Here is a 22,275-nt window from a genome sequence, read left to right as displayed (position 1 = left end):
AGTTGCACTTCGGTAATGTGTGTGTGTGTGTGTATTGCTTCTTGTTAGAGTGGAGACAAGTTGAGACAGAGAGCCACTCAACTTAAGAAATGTGTTCAACTCAGAGAAGAGAGAGAGAGAGAGAAAGAGTGAGAGAGAAGAGGGGTGGTAGTAGTTTTCCCCGAAAGTTTCCCTGTAGTTTTCCTTATAATTTTCCCAAAAGTTTCCCTGTAATTCAAACATTTTCCAGACACTTCTTCAGGATTTGGCAACAAATTTCAGCAATCACAGTGTATTTTATTCAGTAAAAGCAATTTCCAGTTAGATGTGATTTACTTTCCCACAATGCACCCTGCCTCTTGCTGCAGCACTTTCCATTCCATAAGGGGGAGCGTTTGCTTTGCTATGCACAACTATTTATAGAGGCTCCTCAGTTTTCACTCAGTAACTTGTGCTGGTGGCAGCATCTAAAAGTAAACACCGAAACACTTCCTATCCTTCCTCTCTCATCCGGCCTCATTACTTTATTATGATGTCATTATATGCTCACTCACCTGTCGGAGGGCTTTTCTTCTTCTGCGTCGACTTTCGCTTGATGGTAATAAGAAACCTACTAACACAAATGAATGTTTGGATGATTTATTTGTTTTGCGACTGGTGAAACACACCGTAACGTAACATCAACCATCAGGCACAGGAGTGAAGGGGACACATGGTGATTGGGTGAGCGATAAAGTGCACTCATGAACTCCTCCTCCAAACATACCAGAGACAGAAACGGGCTGAGGAAGAGGATCAGAATGTAAAAAAAAAAACAAAACACACCTCTGAAAGGCCTCAAAATGTTTCGTGTGAAATCATAAACAAAATGACAGAAGTGCAATATATCAACACATGACGTGGTTGTAGGTGTTGGTATAAACAGGTCGAGCCTCAGAGGGCCTGAAAGCTTAAAGCACCGGACTCCAGGTCGGCTGAAGACAAACATCGAGCCTCACAAACATCAACAATCTGCAGCAGCGGAGCTCAACAACCACTCAGAGAAGTAAACAACCGAGTGCGCCGCTTCACTACAGAATGACTTCCAAGTTAAACAATCGATATAATTAGATTAAATGTTCCTTTATGTCCGACTTCAAACTGCTTTCTCTTTACTCCGCCGCAGAGGTAAACGGTGCGGCGGCGGGGGCGAGCAGCAGAAAACTCAAACGTCGATAAAAAGAACAATAGAAAGACAGCAAGTCGCATCAGAGGACGTTGCTTTAAAGAAAAATGCTTGAGTCAGCATCGTCACGTACGTCAGCACCAGAGCCCGTTTGTGTTTAAAGACAGAACTGAACTCTCGCATTCACATTCCTCTCGGCTCGGATGCTGAAAAAGTCTCGCTTTCCCCTTAAAAAAACCCAAACCAAACCGTCTTTTCTCTTTCCCCTCACTTAACTGCATCGGTGCAGACGGCTGCCCGCTGCTGCTCCATCACGGCACACACACATCCACTCACCAGCCGCTCTATCCTGCCTCTCTAGTGAGCCGTCAGTAAGACACTCAGCTCAGCACCGGGAGTCTATGGAATGGATTACCTCATGAAACAATACAAAGAAAAAGGAGCGTCAATCGGCCTGCTCGGAGATCAATTAGGGTTTTTATTTGGTTTCATAAATCTGAAGACTGAGAGGTTGTTTACTTCTTGTCAGATATGTTTCTCCTCAGTTAACTTTCCATAGCTTTCAGCCACAATACATCAAACCTGAGCCACCGTGCGGCTGAGGCCCCTTAGAGCCTAACAAAGAGGGAAACCCCTCAGTCGCACAGGCAACAAGTCTGGTAAAGTTAAGGTTAAAGTTGAGCCACTTACAGCTCCAAAGTGTAACATCGCGTCATAAACCTTGTCGAGCTCATGCGGCGGCCGTTAAACGTGAGAGTCGGCCTCGTCCTGCTGCCGGACGGGGACGGGCACGGGAGGGGGGATGGGGAGCGGGCGTCTCTTCCTCCTCACGGCGGGATCTGGCTGGACGGTCGCTTCCTGTCCCATCTCGGCAGGAACCAGGAAGAGCCCGGAGGAGGGAGGAGGGGCGGGGACGGGGAGGGGACGCCTCTTTTGGCCGGTCCGTCCGCTCAGCATGTCCCGAGCCGCTCCCTCCATCTCGCTGACGGGGGCGTGCAAGGCCTCGGCCACTTCCTTCTTGGCCAACGACACAAAGCCCGGGTCTCTGGCCATGGAGGACAGACCGCCTTTAACCAGAGCCTGCAACAAGGAACAGGAAGTCTTTAGAGATACTGACTTCAAATACATATAAGGACATTTTGATTTGATGTTTGATCAAAGCGGAGGACGCTCACGGCTCCTCTCTCACCTCCCGGATCAGCTGGTCGGCTGCAGTGTGGGAGCTCTGACTCTGGCTGTCACCGTAGTTGGGGTCGTATGGGAACTGCAAAGGAAAACATGTATTCAACCAGACGGAGTGATTCAGGCTCCCTGCAGACGCTGCTCAGACGGGTCAGTGTTACCTGAGTGCTGTCTGTCCTCACTGTGAAGCTCCAGGAGCGTCCAGCGCCTAAACAAAAGAAGAGAACACTAAGTTACTGCCACAAGGAGGCAGTGAACACAGAGACGGCGGTGTTCCGGGGCGTACCTGGCTCTTCGTCCTCGCCGGGGTTGTAAAACTTCACAGGACTTCCTTCTCTCTCAAATGTAAACCTGCACACATAAAACCCTCTGTTCACTCTCCTGTGCCTCCAGCAGCTCAGACAGTCGTCCTCCATCCCATACTCACTCTGCGAAGGCGTTGTTGTTGGTGTTGTTCTTCGGCTCCGTTGCTGTCGTCGTTGGGAAAAACTCGGTGGTGGCTCCGAAGGCGGCCGAGTCCGGCAGAGACCCGGGGTGGCTCTCAGAGAACTGGAGGGGCCGCTGGCTGGTGACCTGAGGGGACTGAGGGTCGGCCGGCTCGGAGGAGAACGAGTCCCCCTGGTTCCCAAACAGACCGTGTGTGCGCTGCAAGAACACACACACACACACACACACACACACACACACACACACACACACACACACACACACACACACACACACACACACACACACACACACACACACACAGGTTATGAATGTAAACACAAGCTCAGGATGGCATGGTGTGTGTTTGGATGTGTGTGTGTGTGTATGGATGTGTGTGTGAGTCTCACTCTGTAGATGCCTTCCTCTCCACTCTCCTGCATGGCTCTGTCCATCTCCTCCTCATTCTGCAGGTCTCCTGAAATGGCCCTGTGCATCTCTGGAGCCACCTCCTCATCGATGCTCCTCAGACCGGCCTGGGAGAGGAGAGGAGAACAGGAGAGAGATGAAGATGAGCCGCCCAACATAACGAGGAACCAGAAGGGAAGTGGGATGTAAGCAGAGCTGCTGATGTGAGGCAGTGTTTATTGATTTGTTTAGAGGCTTTGAGAGAGGCGAGATGCGTTGACCTTCTTGCAGAGCTCGTCTGGATAATTCATGGATATTACACGGGTGATTCATCAACCTTTGACCCACATACGTCCGATTCCTGAGTCATATTCCGTTATACTACTTGGCATTCTCGCCACCATAATAATGATTTAGTACTGATCCCACCAGCCTGTGGTCCAACCCGTGGTCCTGACCTGTATCTCTGGCCCTGAGGCGTTCTTCTGGGAGGGTCTGTAGCCGTAGTATTCCTCCTGCCTCTTCATGAACTTACGCAGATGATCCTGGAGCAGGAAGGTGGCGTAGAACTTCCCCACCGTCACCTCGTCATCTGTTTACAAACCAATCCGTGTCGTCAGCATCAGACGGTGAAAGGGTGAAGGTCAACGTGTTCTGGTTACCATGACAACCTCACCTCCAATGGGAGGGATGACCTGGTCCAGCAGCTTCATACTGGTGCGTTTCCAGATCTGCTTGATGATGGCTCTCAGCTCCTCATTGGCCTGCTCAAAGTTACCTGGGCCGGACAGGAAGGGACAAAAAGGGACAAGTTCAGGGAAGTCTGTAGATCAAGCAGAAGTAAACAGGAACGCTGAGCTTTACCTTCTGTTTTGATCTTGAGTGCCGTTCTGACCAGAGCAAACAGGGTGGCGTTGAAGGTGACGGTGCCGTCACTGTTGAGCGGCATGTTCATGCCAACCAAGCGCTGCAGACAGGAAGTGAGAAGAACTTAGGGACCCTGGAAGACCAAGATCTCAGAGGTTCCTCCTGAGCATCCGTCCCATCCTGGTCCGTGTGACTGAACCTACCTTGCATGCAGCTCGGTGAGGACAGAACTTTCCAAAGCCCAGTGGAGGCTGAAGACGTCTCAGCAGCGTCACCACGTCCAGATGTTTGATCCTCCCCCTTGATCATCACATCAGCGTGTTACACACTTCAGTCATGTGGGTGTGGTGCGGTTGTTGTCATAGATACTCACGTGGCTTCCGGGTCGTACTCAGCCCAGATCTTCTTAAACTCATCCAGATGGTGTGGACCCAGCAGAGACCAGTCCCGGGTCAGGTAGTCAAAGTTGTCCATGATCACGGCCACGAACAAGTTAAGGATCTGGAGGAAGCAGAAAGGAGAAGTGCTGATTTGTAGTTGTGTGTCTGTCATCATCGCTTCTTGCTGCTAACTCTTCGTCTCAGCCGCTCACCAGGAAGGCACACAGGCAGTAGAAGCTGAGGAAGTAGAAGACGGCGAAGTTGGACCCGCAGGTGTACTCCTCCCCCGGCAGGAAGTCAGACTTGGGGTCGCACTTCTTCCCGTACATGGAAGCCATCATGACTTCCTGCCAGCCCTCTCCAGTGGCACAGCTGGACACAAAACCAGAGTGAGGCCAGTGTTTGAACAACGCAGCCGCTGACCCTCTGCAGCTCCGATCTTACGTCACACACACACTCACCGGAACAGCATCAGGACCGCCTGTGGGAATGTCTGGAAGTTGTTGTTGCGGTTGATTTGGGTTCCGTCCACTAAGGAGACTTTACCAAAGATCTGAGGAGCGGGAGAATCATCAGAATCATCTACTGAGTTCAAGCAGAGAGAAGAAGAAGACACTGGCACAGATACTGCAGACTCTACCTGCATCCCAATGACGGCGTAGATGAAGAAGAGCATAATGATGAGCAGCGCCACATGAGGAAGAGCCTTCAGAAACAAAAAACTAGTCAGCAAAGACGAAACGCCGGCCAGCAGAGACAGGAAACTAAACGGAAGACGACGCCCCTGAACACACCTGGAAAGACTTGATGAAGGTCCACAGCAGGTTCCTGATGCCCTCCGATCGATTCAGCAGCTTGACCAGACGCATCACACGGAAGAGTCTGAAGAAGGTGATGGAGACGGAGGCGTTCTCTGCCGCCTGCGGACGACAAGACGGAGAGGATCAGACCCGAGAGAGGAGATCAACCGGCAGAGAGGGTTTGGAGGTTTGACTCACCGCTATAGCCTGCATGGGGTTGGTGTCCTGCAGGGAGAGACCACAGACGGGATGTTAGACAGGTCACATGTTGGTGCAGAGGGAAAGGTTGACTGACAGGAAGCACAACAACATCACAACGTCCACCAAGGAGGTCAAATCTCCCTCCACCCGTCTGATTGGTTTGGATTTGGACCGGACCAATCAGACGGGGGGGGGGAAGAAGGACACACACATTTCTAAAAAAGGATTCAGTCAAAATTGAATGAAGAATATTTTTGTGAGTTTCTTCAAAAGCAAATCAAAAATAATGCCATATTTGGATTGAATACATTCACAAAACATTATTATACACATCAGTAAAATAAGCCCGATTTTGTCCCGGCTTGTTCTGCCTTGGTGGAGGTATGGGCCCTTCTTGTTAAGCTTTACGTTTCACTCAAATACGATTAAAATTAAGATCTTAGAGATTTTCCACCTTCAATGAGTTACAGAGATTCACACACACACACGAACACACGAACACACGAAAACACACACACACACACACACACACACACACACACACACACACACACACAAACATCCATGCAGCTCTAATCTCACTCTGCGCTGTAGGATTAGACAGACGGACAGTCGGACGGACGGGCGGACCAAAGTGCACTTAAGTGTGGTTAGTGAAGCACAGAGCCGTGTGAGGTGTTGGCACGGCAATGCCCATGCAGCGGTGCGACGCGGTGCAGATCAGATATTTACAGCACAGCCATGGAGACAGTACAGGCCTCCACTGGCAGCCAGGGCAGTCTGTGGAGATGGACGGAGGGATGGAGGGATGGATGGAGGGATGGAGGGGGGGAAGAAGAGGTAGAAGAAACGTAGAGGAAGAAGCAGTAGAACAAGGAGAGGAAGAAGAAGAAGAAGAAGAAACAGAAACAGAGGATGGATTTGATTCTCTGGGGGAGAAAACAAGAGTTTGCTCGCAAGCTTGTGTTCTGTGGATGAGGAAGATGAGGATGATGAAACAGTGACTGACCAGAGTAAACATTCTGTGTGGCATCAAAACAACAACAACAACAACACTCGCATCCTTAAGTGATACGGTGATCATGTGCAGTGCTCAACATCAAACAGAACAGAACCTGAAATATTACACAATATTTCCATAACATTGACCCCCAACCTGAGCCGGGGGGGTCACAGGGGTCACGAGGGGGTCACGGCCAACAGCAGCGCTCAGTGCTGATGTTGTCCTGTGAGCTACTTCCTCTTCCGCCCCAAACATCTACTAAGCTACAACTCTATACATCTCTGTGCTGTATAGTGTGTATATCTGTGAAACGCACAAATACACTAGAAAATCTGGGCTCATACTCACGTCCACCTCACTCAGGATGACATCAACCACACTACCTATGACGATGACAAAGTCAAATACGTTCCAGGGGTCTCCGAAGTAGCCCTGGGGAGACAGACGCAGGGTTGCAGAGACAGACAGACGGCGGGACGGTGGAGGCTGAGCTTGAGGCTGCGAGCGGAGAGGAGTTCTCACCTTGGCTTTGAAGGCCATGAGCTTCAGGATCATCTCCACGGTGAAGAGCACGGTGAAGATGAGGTTCAGCATGTCGGAGAGCTTGGTCACGTGGGACGACTGGTTGCAGTGCTGTGTGAAGGGATCAGACACCAGCGTTAGGTCCATGTATCGTGTATTTATTTAGCATGTTGTGATGTTTGGACTTTATAATGTGGAGCAGCTTCAGATCCTCCTAACTCCTCTGAAGACGTCAACAAGTCTGAGCTTCATTAGGAATTCTGTGTCCTGTATTCAAAATGCTGTTTGAAAGGCTGTTCCACTTTTCCCAGAGTTAAATTCTGGGTCAAACACAGAAATACTTTCTAATAATCCATTCTTTTGTATAAAAATGGGCTAAATTTAAATATAAATAATATAAATGTTGGCCAAACTCCAAACCAAACTCTGTTCTAAAGGATGAAAAGTTGAGGAGCTCTCTGTGCTGGAGGTAACCAAAGGTGCATGAAGTGTTTACGGCCCTCACACACTCACTCACACACTGCAGAGCTCACAGTGCTAACAGCCTCCTCAATTATTCATCCGATGGCAACAAACACTAAACAGATTTTCCAGCAAGGAGCGATCAGCAGCGCTCAGCGTTCTTTAAAGGCTCGTTGGCAAAACATCTGTTTCCCTAACTGCTGCTATGAAACATAAATGAGTAATGAGGCCTCTGGTGTTGGTCAGTGTGTGTGTGTGTGACATGATGACGTGTCTGTTTGTGTGTGTGTGTACTCGCCTGCATGCCCAGGCACAAGGTGTTCAGCATGATTAAGAAGAACATGAGGTACTCAAAGTAGCAGGACGTGACGATGTACCAGACTCTGTACTGGTACGGGTTCTTGGGTATGTAGCACCTCAGGGGTCGAGCCTTCAGGGCGTACTGGACACACTGACGCTGGAGGTGGGAGAGAAAGAGAAAGAGAGAGAGAGAGAGAGAGAGAAGGTAGGAAGGTGAGCTGGGAGAACAGGACGCTTCAAGTAAACAAGTCTCCGGGTTCCCCACAGACCTGGTTCTTGTCCAGCTCGCAGTTCTTGTACTCCTGCTCGCCCTGCTCCTGGAAGGTGACGATGACGAAGCCCACGAAGATGTTCATCATGAAGAAGGCGATGAGGATGATGTAGATGATGAAGAAGATGGACACGTCCACCCGGTTGTTGAAAACGGGGCCATGGTCCTCTCGGTCTGAGTCGATGGCTCTGTATAACAGCCTGTGGAGCAGACAGGGGCGGGTCAGGAGCGTCGGGGCCAGGATGGGGAGGATTGAGGTCACGGTGACGGAGCAGAGATGGAATCAGGGGGGATTTATTGCCTCCTCCTCCTCAGACAATGAAGTTAACCTCCAACACAATATCCAGGCAATGAGACAGAGGCCTCCTCTAACACCATCAAACTTATTGGAGGAGGAGAATCAAATCACAGACGGCGTTTGATCAGATGAAGATCAATCTCCGCCGTACTCACGTGGGCCAGCCCTCGAAGGTGGAGATGGTGAAGAGAGCCAGCATGCCGGTGAGCACGTTGTCAAAGTTGAAGTCGCTGTTGACCCACTCTCTGGGCGCCACCACCGTGTCCTCCAGAGAGTTCTCCTGGTACTTTACAAAGTTCCCCCTGAGAGGAGACGAGAGAGATGGGTGAAGTACACACACACACACACACACACACACACACACACACACACACACACACACACACACACACACACACACACACACACACACACACAGCTGGACACGTGACAGAGTGAGGAGCTTCGTCTTACTGGCAATCCTCCGCCGTCATCTTGGACGAATCTGTGCAGCTGTAGAATTTACCCTGAACGGAGAAGTGATGCATTTATAACTCAGTATCGCAATCTATAGTCTTGTGTTGTTAACTTCAAATGTTGGGAAACTCACCCGGAACAGCTGAACCCCGATACAGGCGAACATGAAGTTCAGCAGCATCGTTACCAAGACGATGTTGCCGATGGTTTTGATGGCTACGAACACACACTGGACCACGTGCTGCAGACAGAGACACGAACAAGGAGTGAGTCATTAAGAGTACTACCAGGGATTTGTAGAAGTGTGTGTGTGTGTGTGTGTGTGTGTGTGTGTGTGTGTGTGTGTGTGTGTGTGTGTGTGTGTGTGTGTTGTACCTTTAGCCCCTTAGCTCTGTTAATAGCTCTCAGAGGCCTCAGCACCCTCAACACCCTGAGGATCTTCACCACAGAGATGGCACTGGACCTGCACAACACACGGGACAACCAGAAGTCTGAGTGCCAACAAACACATCACACACACACACAATATGAAGACTTTCTATCATGTAAAGATCCCTAAAGAAAACCCCGAACTCACTCCATCCCCATGGAGAGCAGCGAGACAGTGACCACGATCAGATCCAGGATGTTGAACGAGTTGCGGCAGAAGGAGCCCTCGTGCATGAACGCTCCGTACACCGTCATCTGACAAACACAACAAGAGTTCAGGAGCATCAGGACAAAGAGCGAGCAGAGGTGCCGCTCAGCCGGTCCCCTCTATGTGAGCCACTCTGCCTCTCCTTATGAGAACCTGCTGCTGCTTGTTAAGTTTACCTTCAGTACAATCTCAATGGTGAACACAGTTGTGAAGACGATGTCAGCATAGGCCAAGATCTGAAGAGAGACAAACACACACACAGAGGGGTTGAGATCACACACACACACTCCTCTACGGACGTGTGAAAGTGTGTCGACAGCTCTGGCAGCGGTTTTTACCTTGTTTCTGAAGGACTGGGGGTCGATGGGGTCCTCAGCCGCCAGGGAGATGGAGGAGAGCAGGATGAAGAGGAGGATCAGGTTGGTGAAGGAGGAGGCGTTGATGATCTTGTAGCACAGCTTACGGAACCTGGTTCACATCGTGGACATCAACCAAAAAATAAAGCAAACTGAGATCTGTTCTCACTCAGTGTGCAGGAAGAGCGGCCGCTTCTCACTTGTTCTGAGGGCCGAAGATGAAGAAGGAGCTGGCCTGAGGCAGGGGAACCGCCTCCTCCTTCAGCTGCAGGTCGGCCATGGGTCTGGGTCGAGGGCTGATGGGGATTTCGGGCTCCACCTCCTCGTCGTCGCCTGGATGGAAAGCAGCAGATCATCTCAGAACAAAGACTCTCTGACCTGATGTTACAGGTTCAAACATCACAGACGCCAGAGAACAAAACCAGGATCTCACCTGACGCAGCAGCAGGGACTCTTTATATGGTCGTGACGGGAGCAGAGAGAAAATAGAGCAACTGTAGACTCTGCTAAAGTCTTTGCCTGTCTACGTCCACAGCTAATAATAATAACAGGTTATTACTATAATTACACCGTGACATCGCTCAGAGCTGGGAGTCCACACACACACACACACACTCACTCACACCCTCCTCCCTGAGAAAGGAGACTTCCTGTGTTACCTGGGAAGTCGTCAGGTGGGAACGGATCTTTCACTTCGTTGACGTTGGACTCAAACTCGTCGATTTTGAGCTGAAAGGAAGAAGAAGAAGGAGGAGGAGGTTACATCTTCCTGCTGTGAGGAGTGTGAGGAGTGTGTGAAGGTGACGTGGAGCCAGACGCACCTTGGCTGTGGTGGGCATGACCTCGATCTTGGACCTCTGCTCTGCCAGCTTCTTGGCCATCCTCTCTCTCTCCTCGTCCGTCTTGTCTGGCTTTTTGGATCTGAACGGGACAAAAAGAGGAACGGAGTTGAAGACGGCGAGCTTCACATCTCAACCCCGCTGTCGCCGACACCTCCTCTGCTCAACCAATCACCCACCTCATCAGCTTCTTCTTCATCTTGTCTTCGGCCTTCTCCTTCTGAGCCGAGGTCAGACTCTCGGCCTCTGCCAGGTTGTCGACGGCGATGGCCAGGAAGACGTTGAGGAGGATGTCTGGTTGGGTTCAGCTCAGGGGAACAGAAGAAGTGAGAAGTGGCAGCAGAGTGAATGTAGCAAATACCAGGATGAAGATGTGAGAGCAGAGGAAGGATACAGTTTCCACACACATAGAGGATGATGAAGTAGATGCTGACCAGGATCCCGGGGATCTTGGGGCCTCCGTAGGCCATAATGCCGTTGTACATGATGCTGGTCCAGTCCTCTCCTGTTAGGATCTGAGAGGAAGAGCAGGTTTACAGATGTGAGATGGAGTCAGATCCACAGAGAGCTTCTTCTTCTTCTTCTTCTGTGGTTCTAACTCACCTGGAACACGCTGATGAGCGCCTGAGGGAAGTTATCAAAGTTACTGCGTCGCTGTCTGTGGACGGTGAAGTTGAACTTCCCGCCAAACACCTGCATGCCCAGGAGGGAGAAGATGACGATGAAGAGGAAGAGGAGGAGGAGCAGGGAGGCGATGGAGCGGACGGAGTTGAGGAGAGAGGCCACCAGATTACTCAGAGGGGTCCAGTGTCTGAGAGGAGAACAAGGTCACATCAGTTTATGATCATTTAAACCTTATTGTGTGTGTCTCGTCTCTGTGAGGGGGGAGGAAGACTCACTTGGTGACTTTGAGGATCCTGAGCAGCCGGATGCACCTGAGCACCGAGAAGCCCAGGGGGGCCAAGGCCCCCGACGACAGCAGGATCATCTCCAGGATACCGCACAACACCACGAAGCAGTCAAAGCGGTTGAACAGAGACATGAAGTAGGTCCTGGGGCCCAGAGCGTACAACTTCACAAACATCTCCAAGACAAACAGCACCAGCAGGACACGACTGGCCACATCTGTCCAGAGAAACATGCAGAGGAGAGACAGCATGAAGGAGAGCGGGACGGGGGTCATGCTGACGCTACGTTCATGTATATGAGTCCACCTTGTAGAGAGGTGAGGGACTGAGGCTGGTGGTGGAACTCTGTGGCGATGGTCAAAGTGTTGAGCAGCACCAGGACCATAACCAACCAATAGAAGGATTTGCTCTTCACATACACCAGACATCTCATCCTGAAGAACCGGTTCCAGCGACGGGCCAGGCGACTGAAACACAAACACTGAGGTCACTGTCTGTGCTGCCATGGATACGACTCGTCATCGGTTACAAGAACAAGGTCTCTGATAGCCACAAACCGACTCACTAGTAGTAAACGACTCGACTCTTCCCTTCCAGGTTGTACAGGCTGTCTCCGTCACCGTCCCCATTGGTCAAAGGCAGGAGTCCTGAGAAGAGGAGAAAGGTTGAGAGACAGCAGCGTCTCTACATGTGAAGGTGCTGAGGGGCGTTCAGGTGCTGACCTTGGCCCTCCCGGTCAGCATCCAGCACTTGAGCGTGTGTGATCCACTCGATGTAACCGTGGAGATCCTCGTCCAGCTGCTGGCGCTCACGCAGCTTCTGGTATTCTCCACGTGACCTCGCCTTCTCTCTCTCTTTGGTGAACTCCCTGAGCAGAGCAACAACACGTTCATCGATGCCACACACGTTTGCGTTTCGTTGTTGCTCAGGAGATGAGGTGTAACAGACAGACAGACAGACAGACAGACAGGCGTCTTACCCACTCAGCACGCCCAGAACCAGGTTGAGCACAAAGAAGGAGCCCACCAGGATGAGGGGGACAAAGTAGATCCAAGGCCACTCGCACCCTATGGCGTCATTGACCTGAGAGACCAAACCGGGTCAGCGTGACGTTGAAACAATCAGCACCTGGGACATGAAGGTGAAGGTTACACACTGACCCAGTACAGCACTTTGGTCCATCCCTCCATGGTGATGCACTGGAACACCGTGAGCATCGCAAAGCCGATGTTGTCAAAGTGCGTGATGCCGTTGTCGGGTCCTTCCCAGCCGGGCCGACACTCGGAGCCGTTGATGGTGCAGCGCCGGCCGTTACCAGCCTGAGCACAAGGCGCCGGCAGCTCGCCTTCTGCTGCGGCGTAGATATCTGGAGGAGGACAACAACAACAACAACAACAACAACAAGAGAGCAGAACATGAATGTACCTCCAAGTAACAAAGACTGGAATCATGCGGGGGAGTGCAGCTGTGTCACACACACTTGTGTCAGTGTAGTAGCAGGTCTTATGCATTTTGCACTTGAAGAGCTCGAGTCCCATGATGGCATAGATGGTGACCAGCAAGAAGACGAGCAGGGCGATGTGCAGCAGGGGCAGCATGGCCTTGAGGATGGAGTTCATCACCACCTGCAGGCCTGGATGGTAACAACAAAACCACATTGTCACACTGGAGCTCAACCTCAAGTCCTCAAACACTTTCCCTCCTCCATGAATGCATGTTCTAAAACAATGTGAGAGTTTAAAGTCCTTACTGGGGACGCCGGAGACGAGGCGTAAAGGTCTCAGCACTCTGAAGGCCCTCAGCGCCTTCATGTCAAAGCCTCCACCCTTCTCCATCGGCACACCTGCTATCATGTTGATGGTGTCCAAGGCAAAGGTGAAGAGGCTGCAGGGCGAGAAGGAGGAGCTCTAAGTGTTCAGTCCATCAAATGGTTCATGAAGACAATGCTACTCAAAATATTAACTCAGTTGATTGCCAAACGCTGCACTTTGTAACAGTTTCCCTCTCTCACACCTGGAACAAGTTTATAGGGTTAATTAGACGTGTCGACGTGCCAAAGCCGGTGACTTATAAAGTGAAGGATGTGGTCAAGCCGAGCTGCGGCCGTTGGCCTTTGGTTGATATCCACCTACAGTCCAGATCTCATCTTACCCCATGAAGACGATGACAAAGTCCAGTATGTTCCAACAGTTCCGTAAATAGGCGCCCTCGTGGAATACGAGCCCATACGCCACTATCTTCAGAAAGCACTCCAAGGTGAAGATGACCAGGAAGATATACTCCAGACTTTCCTGAAGAAACACACACACACACAGATAGGAGATTTTATAATATTTACACCGTGCAGAGTCTATTCTCGGCGCTCCACTGGAGGAACTCTGGCTCTGAAGCAGTTTGGAGTGAGAATAGAAGCTGATACTTTTACAGTAAACGTCCTAAACACACACTGCTGACCATTTGATTGACTTTCCTCAGACTGGACTGTGTGTGTGTGTGTGTGTGTGTGTGTGTGTGTGTGTGTGTGTGTGTGTGTGTGTGTGTGTGTGTGTGACCATGTCCACGGCAACGACACCAAAACAATGGACCTGTAATGTAAAGGCTTAGATTGATTGACTTTGTTTGATCTTCCCTCTCAGTCTAATAGAGCAGCAGTGGGAGGAGTCAGATGAGCTGAGGCTCTTGTGGGCATTCAGCTCTAATTACCATCACAACTAACCTCAGCTAATTTAAAGAGCCATATAAATGATCTCAGCTATTTACTTCCCTCTCATCCTATTAGACAAATGAGGCGGTCTGAGTCTGAGTCTGAGTCTGAGTCTGAGTCCAGCTGCGGGCCGCAAGTCTCTAATCAGCCTGAGCCCCGAGGTCCAGCGTGCGTGCATACATTAAGAAGATTACTTAGATTTATCGACTCCTACATAAGAAACGCTGTCCATCAAATTAAAGCGAGTGGGGCGAGGCGTCAGGCTGCAGTGGCGTCAGGCTGCAGTGGCGTGATGCAGCGGGTCGTACCATTATAAATCACGCTGCAGTCACAGTTACAGGAGGCGGGACTGGACGGCCCTGCGTTCACCTGCACCGTCTGGGCCGACCTACTTCTGAGAGCAACAGGTGGGGGGGGGGGGGGGGGGGGGGGACATTCTACCTCTGACCAGCTTCTCTTACACCCTAACCCCCCCACCCCACACACACACACATACACACACATCTCTGGCATGACCCACTGAGAATTCGGAGGGATCTGACCAGAAGAGTTGAGGCGTGTGGGTCAGGAATGATGAAGAAACGGGGGTCAGGATTAAATGGCGGCATGAATTTTGCCAGCGGGTCTAAATCAGTTTGTTGTGTGAGCGAGGCTGACATTATCTTTAACCTTTAGCTGAGCGATGAGGTCGTGTAGGGTGGAGGCTGATATTGACTGATGGCATTTGAGCCGGGGGGGGGGGGGGGGTCAGACCTGGAGAGGAAAGGGGGTCAAACACAAACCTCAGCAGGGAGATGAGAACATGTTCACACATGACAGGAGCCTGTGTGTGTCCAGCCTCCAGTCCACACGTACAGCACACGTATGTACAGGGTCTAAATACAGAAAGCCCCTCGATACACACAAGCATCCAGCATCCTGGGAGCAAACACCTGCCGTCCCGCTCGCTTTGGGCTATCTAAACACAGCAGACTGAGTCACCCGCCGTCCAGGGAGGAGGAAGTCATGCAGACGTGTCACCGTGTTACCGCTTTGGCCCGTCCCGTTACGTTTCCCCTTCATTCTTGTGTTTCTTCCCGTCAGCAGCTTCTGATCAGGGAGGATTAAACTAAAGCAGCCCGGCCTTTTGATGGTTTTCATGTTGATGGTTGTCGGTGTGCGGGCGCAGGTGGCACGCTAAGTTAAGAGCCCAGTTGTGTGTGTGTGAGGCATTTTGTAAATAGGACTTGGCACCGGCGCACACTGTGACCAGCTGGAGCGCTCGGCCCGCCGTGTTGGACTCAGCTTAAAGGAGCCGCTGACACAATCTGATGCTAAGTCACCTGCAGGTTACACTGCATGAGGGCACCAGTGACTGACTGTACAGAGGAAGGGAGGTGATGTCACCGTTCAGTCAGTGTCTGTTTCAGTGTGTGTGTGTGTGTTTACGTTGATACTCACCAGGTTGGTGTTGGTGTTGTTACTGTCCTCCTCTGGCATGGGGAGGAACACAGCCAAGGCCACACAGTTAGCAAAGATGGTCAGCAGGATGATGTACTCAAAGGTTCTGGGCCAGGGAGTTCAGGATCACAACACACACACACACACGCATACGCACACTCATACATCACCCTAAACATCTAATTCATTGTTTACCAACTGTGAGGCCTGACTGGATGAAGCTCAGTCTGTTATCTGTTTGTGCTTCACATGCCAGCAAACACGCAGGACGTCAAACCGTTCTCTAACAGCGAGCAGAGCGGCGAGGTGTAATCTGGTCTGCTGCAGGGGTCCATTCTCACCCCCAGGGGGCTCTGCGGGGGAATTCCCCTGCCAGCTCAGCATCATGTCTCCTGTGTGTGTGTGATGGCACTGAACAGCTGCTCACACCCAGAATATGAGCAGAGCATTTAAACACACACACACTTTACTGAGAAATGAACCAGCGCTGCTTCTGACCTGAGGTATTGATCCATTTTAAAGTCTGTGGCTGCTGATGGGATTCAAATCTAATTATGAAAGAATGTGAAGAGAGTTTTTGCTTCTAATGACTAAATTGTGTGTGTGCGGCGTAAACACACAGCAGTGTTGTTAATCCACTGCTGCAAAAAGTCCATATGATAACATGATACAGAGCTCCTCAACCAAACTGCTCATCACACTGGGTTACTTTACATTATGGAACATAATCAACCTCTCTACGTTCATGTGTTCCAGTTTAAATGATTCTAAAAGCTGCTGTCACTCAATTAACATTAACTAAAGACTTACAAAAGCAATACGTTCCCTAGAATAAACACCTATTTTAGAGAGAACCTGTGTGTGATCTGAGGAGTGATTGATACTAAAAGCAGAAATCCCCTCTGGAGGCCTTCACATCACTCAGCAGACGCCTTGTGTTCATGATTCAGCCTGACTGAGCGCCAAGCCATCCAGCGCGGCTCTTTCCACATTAAAAGCAGAATGCCAGCGAGCCCCGGCGCTCGGTAAGCAGCTTTAATTTGTCGACTCGATTTGTCTGCCAGCTGTAAATTGCCGAGGCCTGCGACAAACACAGAGCGAAAAGAAGAAGGGCTCACGGTCGACTTTGACACGGAGCAGCCAGATACATAACAAACGTCTTAACACCTCAGGGAGAGACTTAACACGACAGGAAGGAGAATCTCTCACAGGTGACTCGGCTGCCAACGCCTGGCATGAGAAGCAGCTTCATCCAGGCTGAGACCAACCAACATGACAATCAACTGGCTGTGTGTAGGCTGCTCTACAGGTGACTGTGTGTGTGAGAGAATAAAGGATACTTCCACTCCACGATGTTGATGCAGGCCTTGCGGAAAGGGTTCTTGAGGGTGAACATGAAGAGGGTGCGTGCGGGTCGAGGGTTTCCTCCGGTGGCCTGAAGCTTCTTCAGCTTCTCCCTCTGCTTCCTCTTCAGCTCCTCTTCGTTCATGATGATCGGCTTGGCCGCTTCGCCGTTGGCCGCCATCCTGATGGCTCCGGCTGGGACGAGCTCTCTATCCCGGAGAAAAGTGTCCTCTCACTGTAGATATTCCCAAATCGAGAACCGATTTATGTCCCTGTTGGAAAGGAAAAGGTTCCCCCGAGTGTGTGTGTGTGTGTTCCTCCACCGGCCTCTCTCTCGCTCCCACTGACTCCCGTCTCCCTCACACAGACGGGCCGCTCCTCCTGGCTGAGGGCTTCTGACAGAAAAAGCCCACTGGGCAGGGAAAAATAATAGCAGCCCAGAGCGGCTGGAGGAGCAGTTGGCCCCATCGTAGTTTAAATATAGACCCTGAAGCACCGACAGGCCATGCTTGGGGATGGTTATGAGGGTGGGGGGTAGAAGGTGTAAGAAGGGAGTAGATGGGATCATGGGGGGTTGGGGCAGGGCAGCAGGAGAAGACTGGAGCATAACAAACATGGGGGGAACAGTTTGAGGGTCTACAAGTGGCAGAATGAGACCATAAGGCCACCGTGTCACATTAGAGACGGTTCAGATGGAGAGGAGTGTTAAGAGTCTGAACAGGGGCGATGAAAGCGACAGAAAGAGACAAGAAATAAGTGTGAAAGGATTAAGGAACCACTTGAGACGGCTGGCGTCAGAATAGCAGAATGTAAAATGATCATATAGGCAGAAAGAGTTTAATGTTGCTGCCTGGAGGTGAGATCTAATATGTCAGAGAGCCAACACATCAAATAAAACTGAAATCAATCTGCTGATTAAACTCTGCAGCTCTTCAGTTTCTACAGATGAAACATTTCAATTTACAGCCCCGGAGCTCAAATTACAAAACAGTGCAAATACACTCAACGGCGCCATAATGTGAACTCTGTCGCCCCCTGGTGCTCGACAGCGGTATTACAGGACAATAAAACACAAATATGAGCTCAACCAGTTTTGTTTTTTATTTTTCACCGAGCTGAACGCAGACACGAGCAGTGCAACAAAACAAATCAGACACATACAAAAACACAAATACCTGCAATATGAAATTACTCTTTAAATTAACATGTGTGGTCAAATAGACGTCACAAATAAATAAACATCAGCGGGTCACATGGGGCGTGAGGTCATCTAGTCTTTGAATGACTCACATGACCCTGTAGGGAGCTTCAGCAGTAAAGATGCACATCCACATTATTATATGACTCACATAAGAACGCCTGTAAAGCTGTTAAATGTACCGACCTCCGTGTTTCTCTGTGGGGGGTAAACACGCCATCAAACACGCTCGTTAGATTATGACACTAATCCTCCCCAACTTTAGTTAATATCGTCCAAAATCATCAGGTTCGACTCTTAAACGCTCTAACACACGTGGAGGCATCGTACAGGCAGCGCCGCCAAACATATCTTACAATCCTAACTCACCTATTCGTGCAATATGAGGGGTTTAAAGAAGCGAATAGCAGGGTGAGATCTGTGCAAACGTTACTCAGTATACTTACATTATCACGCAAAGCAATCAAGGGAGAAATGAGTGAGTCCATACAGTGCTGGACTAGGAGGACGTGCTCTGCTTGGCACCGGCACATGAGGGATCCTCGGGTTTCCTCTGGGGGGAACTGAGCTGAACATTCACAATAAAAACAACACCTTCTTCCTCCTCTTATTAGCATATCGTTACTTCATCAACTTCAAGAAAACAAAGCTGTGTAATTCACTTAATTGGCAAACGAACCCATCGGAACAAAGCTCACACACGGCTTCACTCTCATGTCTACATAAATCTGTCATTATCAACACATTCCTGACCAGCTGCATTGCTTTAATACGTGCATATCTGAAATGACTGAGATGACAGAGATGACTCTGCATCCATTAGGACTCTACAAAGCTTAGACTGAATAAATTAAAAACATCCGATTCCCATTAGATCAGGATTCCTAAAATGTTTCTCAGTGATGAAAACACCAATGATGTGTGTGTGTGTTTGTGTGTGTGTGTGTGTGTGTGTGTGTGTGTGTGTGTGTGTGTGTGTGTGTGTGTGTGTGTGTGTGTGTGTGTGTGTGTGTGTGTGTGTGTGTGTGTGTGTGTGCGCGTTGAGCCAGGCATTACAAACAGTGCAGCTGGTGAACGTGATGCGAGGTCACCTGCTCTACGCCCGGGTGTGAGAGCAGCTTCCACGCTTTAGCTCAGCATCTTGTGGCGGTCGAAGACGGTCTTGCGCTGCTCCTGCACCTGCTTCTTCCAGCGCTGCTGCGCCCCCTCCACCCGCTCCAGCACCGTGTTCCCTCGGCCCTGAGCGTTGTCCACCTGCGGGCGCATCTCCTGCACATGCGACACACAAAAGAGCTTCAAACAACACGTCACACTCCGGGCTGAAATGAGGCGAGGAGAGGTGGAGACGGCTCGCGTGTGTGTGTCCGCACCTCAGAGTCTTCCTCGTTGTGCAGCGGCTGCGTGTACGGGTCGTGTTTGCGGATGAGAGGATCAACCAGGAGGAGGAAGAGCATGTAGAGCAGCAGGGCGCCCACCACAGACAGGTAGATGATGATGGTCACCTGGGACGTAAACAGAGGCCACAATTAACACAAAGAGACTCACAACTCCAGCAAAGTGACACAGTTAACACACACACACTCCTACTACCTTAATGGTGTTGCTGCTGCGCTCCTCATACTTGCACTCGCACAGCAGGCAGTAAGCCTCCACATCGTGTCCCGGCACCGGCATGGGCTCCACCACATGGAGGCAGGTACTAAGCAACACAGCAGATTAACACACATCAGCCCCCCGACACACATCTTTACTTTATTGGTGAACTATGAAACTTCCTGATTCAGTAGACGTTCTTGCTGGAGAGGTTGTTTATGTGTTCGTGTGTGTGTGTGTGTGTGTGTGTGTGTGTGTGTGTGTCCTCTCTCTCTTACCAGTCCTTCTGGGAGACGTTCCTGTTGTAGATGTGGCCTGTGATGTTCCTGTACGGGGGGCAGATACACTTGCAGCGCACGTCCTCAAAACTCTGCAAAGTTTCAGTACAGTCAGGTCAGATTAGACACTTCACACGTCTCTAAACGTCTCAATCATGTCTTATTATCTTTACTGCATTAGACCCTTCACCTCACACACTAACATGGAAACGTTACGTATTATTCGGCACAATCGTGTGACATTTGTTACATAGACTCCTAAACATTACACCCTGAACCAACTCCATTAATGTGGTTGTGTTTCTCTTTCTTGTTGCATCTTTTAGACCTCATGCTTTGATACATATTTACATTAGTTTATTGTACCTGCGAGCCCGTAAACCCACTTTCTCATGGACTTTGCTCTGTCTGTTAAACATTACAGGCTTCATAAACTGTCACTTTATTGTCTTACTGTATTTAATTTTGTACCGTTACTTATTTGACGCATAACGATTTACTTGCACTTGACCTTTGAGCACCTAAACTTGAAAACGTCAACATCATCACGACGTCATAAAATGAAGACAACATGATTAAAAGACGTACTGCGCCTTTAAGACAATTAATAATATAAAGAGAATTAGAGACGCATTTTGATATTAATGAACACACACACACACACACACACACACACACACACACACACACAGTAACATCTCTTCGTCTTGTCCGTGTTTACCTTTGCCTGCGCCACAGTTACCGCCGCGGCCATAAAGAGCCACCAGCATTTCTGCGTGCCGGACATTTTCCCTCAGAGGAAAACACCTGCAGCGGGACAGACGAACACTTTAACCGCAGGACCCTGACGAAGCAGCGGGCCGCTAGCTTGCAAGCTAATGCTACTGATACAACGATGCAGTGTTTACTTAAGGCGGAGAATTTCGTTTACTTACAGTGTCGCAGACGTGTGTTTGCTCCGGTGCGTATCATTAATGGAGTCAAAACACGGCCGATAACGAGCGCTCCTCTTCCTACTTCCGGGTTGTCGTCAGAAGGGGATTTGTAAAAGAAAACGAAAATACAGTCACACTGCCACCTGCTGGACATGTGAAGTATGGCGACCAGAGGTAGAATAGGAAAGAAAGAAAGAAAGAAAGAAAGAAAGAAAGAAAGAATCTATTTTAAATCAGTGTTTATTTGTTAGTGACATCCACCAACATTATAATAAAAGTAATCGCCTCATAATATAGAAATAAATCAAATATTCAATCATCTTGTAATTAATTTAACAACCATCTTACACACCATGAACCACGCACAGTTGTAGCAATAAGCCATATAACTGTATAATCTATTTTCCTACTTGGTCTCACATATTCTTTAGTTATGACTCGGCTGAGGAAGACGTGACTCATCGCTATATTCCCCCATATGTTTGCGTCAACACTGTTTTTGATGTCACGTCTCGTCTCCCTGGTGGAATTTGGAATGTAACCACCCCCGCCTCCCTGACCCAATCAATACCTCCATTTCCAGGTAATGCTGCCTTCACGTCTCCCGGTATAGTAAGCTACTCATACCTTTAATAAGCCATAGAAATCAATGGCTCACAAATTCAGCCTGAACCACTTGAGCTCGTGGTCACAGAGATCAATTGAGACCTTGGTTATTCCTCTAATGAGCAATGATATGAGTGTGAACAGCACAACCTCACCCTCCATCTAACCCCGGTCACCTGCGCTCCAACCCAAACACTGGATATTTTACATTTAATATGGAGGTAAATGAGATATGTCATATTTTTGGGGGGCAAAATAAATTCCTCCACATGCGGCGCTGTAATGGAAGACATTGAGTGACAACCTTGTGAAGCGCTTTGGGTTGTTTGTATGAATAAACTAGAAAAGGATAGCGAGTGTGAATGATGATAGAGGGTGTGTGAAGCTACACACACGGGACACACAGATCTGCAGGCCTTGGACAGAGCATAGCTGCACTTTGTTTCAGAGAGGAGAGAGTGTGAGGAAGAGGAGATTATGGGGAGAAGAGTCCAAACTGGTTACTACTATTTTGGAAGTTAATGTAAATTCAAACAGGAAAATATCTGCCATTTAAAGTTAAAATAAAATGAAGCTGACATACAGATTGTTTCATATTGTCTTCATTTTATCTGCAGTTTATTTGTCATTATATCATTCTTTCATTCTTTCATTCAATCACCCTGGCTGTGCTCTTGCAGCCTCGGTGCATTTTGTCGCATGCAACAGCTCATAGAT

The 22,275-nt window shown here is 49.6% G+C and overlaps 2 protein-coding genes across 3 annotated transcripts; both read right to left on the bottom strand.

The window, feature by feature from the left end:
• Nucleotides 1–539: 539 nt before the first annotated feature.
• cacna1sb (calcium channel, voltage-dependent, L type, alpha 1S subunit, b) lies at nucleotides 540–18,931 on the bottom strand. The gene is made up of 45 exons (XM_076171870.1): nucleotides 16,945–18,931; nucleotides 15,605–15,710; nucleotides 13,612–13,751; nucleotides 13,211–13,344; nucleotides 12,941–13,093; nucleotides 12,621–12,826; nucleotides 12,440–12,543; nucleotides 12,183–12,328; nucleotides 12,026–12,107; nucleotides 11,767–11,927; nucleotides 11,452–11,677; nucleotides 11,156–11,363; nucleotides 10,947–11,067; nucleotides 10,732–10,846; nucleotides 10,535–10,634; nucleotides 10,373–10,442; nucleotides 9,914–10,046; nucleotides 9,696–9,825; nucleotides 9,534–9,593; nucleotides 9,298–9,404; nucleotides 9,096–9,183; nucleotides 8,854–8,961; nucleotides 8,718–8,770; nucleotides 8,420–8,566; nucleotides 7,965–8,166; nucleotides 7,694–7,852; nucleotides 6,934–7,044; nucleotides 6,760–6,843; nucleotides 6,141–6,188; nucleotides 5,406–5,432; nucleotides 5,202–5,327; nucleotides 5,048–5,113; nucleotides 4,869–4,960; nucleotides 4,620–4,779; nucleotides 4,401–4,528; nucleotides 4,231–4,327; nucleotides 4,025–4,127; nucleotides 3,837–3,938; nucleotides 3,619–3,752; nucleotides 3,163–3,288; nucleotides 2,754–2,971; nucleotides 2,613–2,677; nucleotides 2,488–2,534; nucleotides 2,334–2,408; nucleotides 540–2,224 (listed from the first exon to the last, which is right to left on the bottom strand). The coding sequence occupies exons 1-45, from the start codon at nucleotides 17,127–17,129 to the stop codon at nucleotides 1,889–1,891; spliced, it is 5,589 nt and encodes a 1,862-aa protein (XP_076027985.1). The 5' UTR covers nucleotides 17,130–18,931; the 3' UTR covers nucleotides 540–1,888.
• A 135-nt stretch (nucleotides 18,932–19,066) lies between these two features.
• On the bottom strand, nucleotides 19,067–21,048 carry tmem9 (transmembrane protein 9). Of its 2 annotated transcripts, none has more exons than XM_076171868.1 (6): nucleotides 20,953–21,048; nucleotides 20,739–20,824; nucleotides 20,018–20,109; nucleotides 19,737–19,845; nucleotides 19,517–19,648; nucleotides 19,067–19,439 (listed from the first exon to the last, which is right to left on the bottom strand). In XM_076171868.1, the coding sequence occupies exons 2-6, from the start codon at nucleotides 20,802–20,804 to the stop codon at nucleotides 19,275–19,277; spliced, it is 564 nt and encodes a 187-aa protein (XP_076027983.1). In that variant the 5' UTR covers nucleotides 20,805–20,824; nucleotides 20,953–21,048; the 3' UTR covers nucleotides 19,067–19,274. The 2 variants fall into 2 exon arrangements, with proteins under 2 accessions (XP_076027983.1, XP_076027984.1); XM_076171869.1 differs by having other exon boundaries at nucleotides 19,067–19,415.
• Between the last annotated feature and the right edge of the window lie 1,227 nt (nucleotides 21,049–22,275).

Source organism: Genypterus blacodes, unplaced genomic scaffold (assembly GCF_046128005.1).
Source record: "Genypterus blacodes isolate CSIRO-AG114 ecotype Tasmania unplaced genomic scaffold, CSIRO-AGI_Gbla_v1 ptg000274l_1, whole genome shotgun sequence".
Lineage (NCBI taxonomy): Eukaryota > Metazoa > Chordata > Actinopteri > Ophidiiformes > Ophidiidae > Genypterus > Genypterus blacodes.
The sequence above is the reverse complement of the archived record's forward strand: the minus strand, read 5'-3'. Positions and strand labels throughout refer to the sequence as shown.

Bases quoted from the DNA above. Each gene is read 5' to 3' on its own strand.
- cacna1sb (XM_076171870.1), bottom strand. From the start codon at position 17,129: ATGGCGGCCAACGGCGAAGCGGCCAAGCCGATCATCATGAACGAAGAG. The intron at 11,364-11,451 runs GTGAGTCTTCCT...TTCTCCTCTCAG, and splicing joins AGGATCCTCAAAGTCACCAA to ACACTGGACCCCTCTGAGTA. The intron at 11,068-11,155 runs GTGAGTTAGAAC...TCTTCCTCTCAG, and splicing joins CGCTCATCAGCGTGTTCCAG to ATCCTAACAGGAGAGGACTG.
- tmem9 (XM_076171868.1), bottom strand. From the start codon at position 20,804: ATGTCCGGCACGCAGAAATGCTGGTGGCTCTTTATGGCCGCGGCGGTA. The intron at 19,846-20,017 runs GTAAGAGAGAGA...TGTGTTGCTTAG, and splicing joins AACGTCTCCCAGAAGGACTG to TACCTGCCTCCATGTGGTGG. The intron at 19,649-19,736 runs GTAGTAGGAGTG...TTTACGTCCCAG, and splicing joins GCAGCAGCAACACCATTAAG to GTGACCATCATCATCTACCT.